The 8,972-nt window shown below is 28.5% G+C and overlaps 1 protein-coding gene across 1 annotated transcript; it reads left to right on the forward strand.

Moving 5' to 3' along the window:
- Window positions 1-534: 534 nt before the first annotated feature.
- On the forward strand, window positions 535-8,004 carry LOC113380405 (katanin p60 ATPase-containing subunit A1-like; the record flags this gene model as incomplete). Its single annotated transcript, XM_026619661.1, is given in 6 exon segments — window positions 535-825; window positions 828-895; window positions 2,581-2,744; window positions 3,901-4,010; window positions 4,907-5,027; window positions 7,806-8,004. Coding segments are annotated over 6 exon segments (953 nt in total), but the record flags the coding sequence as incomplete, so codon positions are not given.
- Between the last annotated feature and the right edge of the window lie 968 nt (window positions 8,005-8,972).

Genomic DNA, 8,972 nt, shown 5'->3' on the forward strand with positions numbered 1-8,972 from the left:
TAAGTGTACATACTAAAATTTCATTGTTAGTAAAGTTTTTGACATATTTCAAAAATTTATCCGCTTATGGAGTCACTTTGCAAATAAAATATTCTCGTTTTTGAGAATCTATACCGGCTGTACTATATATAGTTAAGGGTTGAAATTTTAGTATAGTATTCTTAAAGTATATGCTATAAGTATACATTTATAGAATTTTATATTTCCGTACAAAATATTAACGTTTTTGACATTTTTGTAAAATTTTATCCGCCTGTGAAATGACATGAGAATTTATGCAATGACAGATGCTTGCGCATCGGGCGGGATATGGTTAAAATATAATTAATTATGGCGCCATCTAACGGTGTGCTTTTACAAATAACCAAAATCTGGTAGGAGCACTGGTTGACTCCCCATTTTGATCTTTTTAATTTTTTTATTCTTTATCATTATGTAAACTATAGTTAACATCGACGTTTCATGTTTATTACACAGAAATAGACCAGCTTAACATTCCAATAATAAATATAATTCTGTTTTTTTCTTTTTTAGTGGAAGGGTTTTTCAGTGCAGTAGGCTACGAACCCCATTTAGTAGACACCATAGAGAAGGACATTTTGCAGAGGAACCCTGATATCCAGTGGAACAAAGTGGCGGGTTTGCACGAAGCCAAGGCCCTGCTGCAGGAGGCTATGGTCTTACCTATCATCATGCCGGACTTTTTCAAGGGTATAAGAAGGCCCTGGAAGGGCGTCCTCATGGTAGGACCCCCCGGAACCGGAAAGACCCTTCTGGCAAAAGCAGTGGCCACCGAATGTGGCACCACCTTCTTCAACGTGTCATCAGCACCCTAACATCTAAATACAGGGGCGACTCGGAAAACTGGTATAGCAAAAATACGCCTGATTGCACGGCAGAAAGCTATTAACTTTGTTTTAATATAACATTTTGATAATTTCATTGTGAAAATCTAGACTCTTTTTTAATAATGCTTTGTATTATCACAATTTAACAATCTCATTTTAAAAATTTATATACAGTTTGCTTGTCAGTAGAGTCATTTTTTATTGATTTGTCCGTCCAATTTGCTCCTCAGTAGAGTCCTCTTTCATAAATCAAGATAGAAGTATAACACAGCGTTGCCATGACAACGCTATGTTATGTTCTATTTTACCGGAGAATTAACCCCTAAAATTTTATTATAAGTGTTTATAACTATTTAAAGTATATATTTTTATATCGCAAACGTTTTATTAGATAAAAAAGGGATTCTACTGACAAACAAATTTTAATTTTCTTATAGAAGATTAAAAAAACGGACTCTACTGACGAGCAAATTTTAATTTTAGTTTAGAAAATTAAAAAATGGACTCTACTGACAAGCAAATTTTAATTTTTATCTAAAAGATTAAAAAAAGGAACTCTACTGACGAGCAACTTTCAATTTTTATTTGGAAGTTTAAAAAATGGACTCTACTGACGAACATATTTCCATTTTAATTTAGAAAATTAAAAAAGAGGTTCTACAGATGAGCAAATTTTAATTCTAACTCAGAAGATTAAAAAATAGGTTCTACTGATGAACACATTTAAATTTTTATCTAAAAGATTAAGAAAGGGATTCTACTGACGAGCAAATTTCAATTTTGATTCAGAAGTTTAAAAAAGGGACTCTACTGACGAGCAAATTTTCATTTTTATCTAAAAGATAAAAAAAGGAACTCTACTGACGAGCAACTTTCATATTTTATTTGGAAGTTAAAAAAACTAACTCTACTGACGAACATATTCATTTTAATTTAGAAAATTAAAAAAGAGGTTCTACTGACGAGCAAATTTAATTTAATTCAGAAGATTAAAAAAGAACTTTACTGACAAACAAACTAAAATAATATAGAAGGGACTCTACTAGCGAACAAACTTATCATAAATAATATGAAAGGACTCTACTGACGAGTAAACTAAATAATTTAAAAGAGACTCTACTGACGAGCAAACTGAACTAGTAAAAATAGATTTTGATGACGAGCAATAATAAAAAAAAATATTATAAAGGGACTCTACTGACTAACTTACTAAAAAGGGACTCTACTAACGAGCAAACTAAATTACCAAGAAGGAACTCTATTGACAAGCGAAATAAATTGACAAAAAAGGATTCTACTGACTATATAAACAAAATTGCAAACTAACAAAAAAGACTGTACTGGCAACCAAAAAATCTGTCTAGATTAATATTCAATTTGCTCGTTAGTAGAGTTCTTTTCTTCATTTCATAACATCAGTAGAAGTAGAGCAATCAATAGAGTCCTTTTCGAGTTCAACATAAATATTTAATTGACTGGATAAATTAATAAAATGACTCTACGACGAGCAAAATGAAATAATAAAGAAAAGACTCCACTAATACTAATAAACAATTGAAACCATTATTTATACACCGGTTCGTTCGTCAGTAGAGTCTCTTTTTAATAATTGGATCAGTAGATTTCCTTTTTTTAAATATTTTTGATAATTTATGTCAGTCATCCCTTGATTTTTTTTTATTTTAGTTTGCTCGTTAGTAATTAATATTTAAAATGAATTATCATTGTCCAGGTCCGCCTCCTGTTCGACATGGCCCGCTGGCATGCCCCCAGCACTATATTTATCGACGAAATGGACGCCCTTTGTTCGGCGAGGGGCTCCGATTCGGAGCACGAAGCCAGCAGGAGGTTCAAGGCGGAACTGTTGATACAAATGGACGGACTCAATCATACAGGGTAAATAGAGAAAAATGATATAAAATGCTTATTTAATAATATTAAAATATAATAAGTTGTAAATGCATAATAATTTATTAAAATTCCAGTTTTATTGAATTTTAATAATTTTTTATTCAAAATACCAAGTGTGAAAACAGCTTTAAACGCTAAAGCCGTCGACACATTTATCCGGTTTCATACAAAACTATTCTCGCGCGCTATATATAAAATTGCAAGTGTGGTAACGGCTTTACCATAAAGCGTGTTTCACACTGCGCAATTTATTTTCTCGAGTTGTTTCAAATATGAAACATATATATTTCAGTCTATTTGAACAATAGGTTGTTTAAACAGATTTAAGTTCAAATAGATAGATAATAGGACATTATGCCTTAAGGCAAGTTGCTTGAACTTTCCAAAACATCAATCAATATGACTTGATAAATAATTATTGAGATTTAGCGTCAGCAGAGTTCATTTTTTTACTTTCTTGTAGATTTGCTTGTCAGTAGAGTTCTTTTGTTGTCCAAAATTTTACTCATTAATTGTTTCAAGAATTCGCTCGTCAGTAGAGTCTTTTTTATTGCTTTTAGATAATACTTCTCAATAGGTTTCTTCTATTTAATATTACTACACATTATTTGTTTCTATTTTCTAGATCAAAAACAAGTTTGCTCGTCAGTAGAGTTCTTTTTTTATATATTCTAAATCAAAATTAAGTTTGCTCGTCAGTAGAGTTCCTTTTTTATATTCTAAATCAAAATTAAATTTGCTCGTCAAAAGACCATTTTTTATTTTCTAGATCAAAATTAAGTTTGCTCGTCAGTAGAGTCCCTTTTTTAATCTTTCAGATTAAAAATAAATCTGCTCGTCAGTAGAGTCTTTTATTATTTTCTTGATCAAAAATTAAAGTTTGCTCGTCAGTAGAGTCCTTTTTTATTCTTTTATACAGGGGCACTTTTTACTCGACTTTACAGGGGCACTTTTTCAATTTTATGTTCAGATTTAACAAGATAGCAAAAATAATGAAAGTTACGGTATTTTTATAATATATTGAAAACGTTTAAAATTTCTCGAATATTTCATTACGGTACGGGAAGTTCCAGCAATTTGCCTTAAGACACGATGCCATACACCACTAGTGTATTATTATGTAATATTTATTTATTTTCAGACCCGATGACAAAGTAATAATGGTTCTGGCCGCCACAAATCATCCCTGGGACATCGATGAAGCTTTTCGGAGACGATTTGAGAAACGAGTGTACATAGGGTTGCCAGATGGTAATTGTAAAATATATTTCAATTATATATATATATATATATATATATATATATATATATTTGAAAATATGAACAAACAGCACTCTTTTTTGCACTAATTTATTAAATAATAATTTTCACAAACGTTTCGAGACTAGGTTTGTCTCATCATCAGTGTGTTATAATTTAAAATTTAAAATATGAAAACCTAAATTAGAATTTTGTGTTATCCATTACAAGTCGTTCAATAGACTGTCTTCTGCCCCAATTTTTTTTTTAAATTTACAAATTTTATGTAAATTATAGAAATGTAATTTTTATTTAAAAAATCGAAAAATGATCCTCACTAGGCACAGTCTAAGTGACAACGCGGTGCAAATATAGTTGCAACGGCGTTTAGACTGTTACTGTACTGGAGCACTTTTTAAATAATATGTAAATTATTAAAGAAATGCCATTTTTAGGTAAAAATTACGAAAATTAACTAGGCTAAGAATAGTCTAAGTGACAATCTGGTACAAATGTTTTCGCATGTGCATTTAGATTGTGTCTTCACTGGAGCACTTTTTTATATTTTGTGAAAATTATTTAAAAAATCAAAGAAGAGCCAGTCTATGCACAGTCTAAGTGACATCCCGGTACAAACGTTTTCACGAGTGCGTTTAGAATGTGACTTTACACACGACTTGTAACGGATAACACACTAATGCTAATTTAGGTTTCCATATCTTAAATTTTAAATTATAACACACTGATGATGAGACAAACCTAGTCTCGAAACGTTGTGAAAATATTATTTAATAAATTAGTGCCAAAAAGAGTGTGTTGTTATATTTTCAATTAATATATTTTTTCACTCAGAATACATTTGTTATATATATATATATATATATAATGTTTTTTTTTGTTAATTTAAGACGAGAGCCGGTCAGCCCTTTTACACTTATGTATGCAGGACATAACAATGGACGCAGATTCAAATGTTATCGGGGATCTTTTAGAAGGATATACAGCTGCTGATATTGTCAATGTTTGCAGGTAAATAATTATAATTGTTTAAAATTAAATATTATATATTAATAATAATGTTATATATTGTATAAAATTTAATATGATAGTTAAGAATAAAACCACAAATATTATATTGTAATTTCAAATTCAAATATCAACTGTCAAAAAAAGTTGACAGTACCGAACTGCGCACAACTTCATGCTGTTGGGTAAATTGTTCAAAATTAAATGCAGTAATTTTAAAACATTTTATAAACAAATTATAATAAGTCATTTGCTACATGTATGCTAGTTTCATTGGTTGTACGATTATTTTTATTATATAGAATTAGAGTATTATATATTGTTAGAAAGATAATAAAATTATCTACAAATCTGTATGTAACGTTTGATATGTTTTAGAACAAAATTAATTAAGAAATCAATGTGAAGTTTAAAATTCAGTTAGCCATTGGTTACATTTTTTTATATTGACGTTTATACTGCTAAAATTTGTTTTACAACATACATATTATTATATATGGTTAAAAAGCTAATCAAATCAATAACAATTTACCACGATTCGAACAAAATTATTCACGTTATAGTTATATAAACTTTATAGTTAATGATAAAAAACAAATATTTTATTTAAAATTCAAATTCAAATATCAACCGTTAAAAAAGTGTTGACAGTACCAACTCGTGTACAACTTCACTGTATTGGGTACAATGTTCAAAATTAAATGCAGTAATTTCAAAACATTTTATATACAAATTATAATAAGTTGTTTTGTTGCATTGTATGAAGAACTCTACTGACAAATTGAGAAAAAAAAGTAAAAATAATTTTACTGACAAGCAAATTTTGAAGAAAATATAATTGGGACTCTACTGACGAGCAAAATAAAAAAATTTAATTGGGACTCTACTGACGAGCAAATTATTTAATAGGAATAAAATGCAAAAGAAACTCTACTGACAAGAAAAAAACGTCCAAATATCTGCACTGATAAGTTAATTTAGAAAAGATGTAAAATAAGTAAAAAAATGTGAAAGGGACTCTACTGATGAGCAAATTTTACAAAAATCGTAAAAGAGGACTCTACTGAAGAGCAAAAATAAAAAAAAAAACTAAAGGACTCTACTGGCAACAACTAAAAAAAGCATAAAGACTCTACTGACAAGCAAATTGAAAAACAACGTAAAGGGACTCTACTGACAAGCAAATTAAAAATAAAATATAAAAGGGACTCTACTGACGAGCAAAATTTTAAAAAATCGTAAAGAGGACTTTACTGACGCACAAATTCCTTTTGAATCATTTTAGTTTGCTCGTCAGTAGAGTCCATTTGCAGTTTATTTGCCATTGTTTCAACATTTTTTGATACTTTATAAAATAAATTTGCTAAAATCTAATTTTATCGATTTACGGAAAAAATAATAATATTCGGTAAAGCATTTAGTAAAAATATTTTAGATATTAAAATATTATGATAATAAATAAATTAAATGATAAAAAAATTTTTATATATTATCAAATTATATATTGTATACATTCTTACTTACCAATATTTTTCTAAATTCCAACATCGAGGATTAATCACAATATTTTGATTATAAATATGCCTAAATATTCAAATTTTACTCTTACTAAAAATAAACAAGTTATGACTCACTTAATTTGCACTTTTTATGTATTTTATTATCTTATAACAAAGATATTAAAAAACAATAATAAAGAAATAAGAGAATATAAAAACAATATGCATATAACATGTTTCAGTACCAAATCAAACATCACTATAAACACATTAACACTTAACACTATACAACGCCATTATTGCAAAATTCTTGCTTTAAAAACTCGATTAATAGCAAAATTTTTAGAATTTAATTCATAAACACTATCTATTAACAACAAACATTAGATTTTAGCGGACTACACTTCGCTAAAAATTAATCTTAATTTTATTATGCACAACGAAAACTGTATTTTAATATACACTTGCAAAATTCTTTGTTTATTAAAACCAACTATTGTTCCGCCATTGCGTGTCTGACAGTTGCGATCCTAAATTTAATAATAATATTTCTGTTATTATAATAACACTGTCTGTTAATATTGAACCGTAGATTTTACAGCAAACACTTCACTAAATAACTATAGTCATTTTAATATATAAAACAAATGTCATGAACACTTTGTAATAACACAAATAACGTGCAAATGTCTTGATTTACTAAAACAATGTTTATTCCGCCATTAAGCGTTGGACAACGACGTTCAACGAATACCGGTGAACAACGTTCTTATTTTTGCAGTGTTACCACCATCTAGACAAAAACTATATCGATAATAATTTATACTTGTGACAAAAAGGATTTTGTAAATATGTTAATAAGTTTTAATAATATATTTTAACTTGTATAGGATATTTATGATATAAAAGATATTGATATTATTAGTTATTAAGACCAAAAAACTAAAAAAGAACATGAAATAAATATAAATTTGTATAAATACTAAGAACGAACTTCACAACGGACGCCAAACTGTCAACGTTAACAATACCAAGTTAATTATTATTATTAAATGTCGAAATAGTATTTAATTATTAATTATAACATCTTTACAAACGTATAAATACTATTTAATGCATATCCAATGTTTATAATATATTTGCATTACAAAAATAAATTGACAGTTGAAAAAATCCTGAAACCAACTTCTCACTTCACGTCACTTCAAATCATTTTTAGAATTATTCAAATCTATGTTTTGTTTTAAATGTATGTATATTTATTTTATATTATTCCTTCCAGGGATGCTTCAATGATGTCAATGCGTAAACGCATATCAGGAAGGACTCCATCAGAAATCAAAAGGATGAAACGTGAAGAATTCGATCTTCCTGTAACGACATTGGACTTTCAAGAAGCCCTTACACGTTGCAAAAAATCAGTGACAGCAAGTGACGTGGAAAAATATGAACAGTGGATTCAACAATATGGATCGTGTTAATCTACAATAGACTATAATTATTCAGTCGATTATAAGTAATAAATATATATATTATGTTTGTATAAAGAGAGCTTTATTCTCAAATTCCAATTGTCATATATAGAAATATTTATAATATTTAACATCATTATCGAGTTGTATGTAAATATATATAAGTACATGTAAAGTGACTCCTTACATTTATAAATAAATAAACAAATCAATAAACAAAATAAAACAATCTTTTATAATACAACTCGATGGCAGTTTCTCGTAACAGAAATAAAATTAAACAATGAGTATATATCTAATTAATATACCTGTCTTCAAATTGCGTAAACTATATACATATTTATATTTCTATTTAGCGTTTATTTAGCGTTTATTCAGCTTTTCGTGCCCCCTTGGACTTCCAAGCTGTCACCAAATTCCAGGCAAAGTATAACGAGAAGAAATGTACTTGCGTTGCTAGTAATAGAAAACCGTACCACAGCAAACCGTAAGGGTAACCCTGAAAGAAAAAGGGAGTTCTTTTTATTATTTTCTTAATTTACTCGTCAGTAGACTTTCTTTTACATTTTTTTATTAATTTAAATTACAACTAGTGGTGTATGGCATCGTGCCTTGAGGCAAATTGCTGGAACTTCCCGTACCGCAATGAAATATTCGAGACATTTTAAACGTTTTCATATATAATATTACAAATACTGTAACTTTCTTTATCATTTTTTACTATCTTGTTATTAAATTTGAGCAAATCAAATGTAAATCATAAATCATAAATCAATTTATCTCCAGAACAATAACAATCGTCATTTCATTTCGAATTCAGTTTAAAAAAAAAAATAGTTGCTAAAAAAAAGTTCAAATTGAAAAAGTGCTCCCGTATAGTCACAGTCTAAACGCATTTGCAAATAATTCTGTGCGACATTTTCACTTATACTGTGCTTAGCTTGGCGGCATTTTTGCATTTTTCAATAGTTTTTATA

Source organism: Ctenocephalides felis, unplaced genomic scaffold (assembly GCF_003426905.1).
Source record: "Ctenocephalides felis isolate EL2017-DRISC unplaced genomic scaffold, ASM342690v1 CF-g0.4_SCAFFOLD_02104, whole genome shotgun sequence".
Lineage (NCBI taxonomy): Eukaryota > Metazoa > Arthropoda > Insecta > Siphonaptera > Pulicidae > Ctenocephalides > Ctenocephalides felis.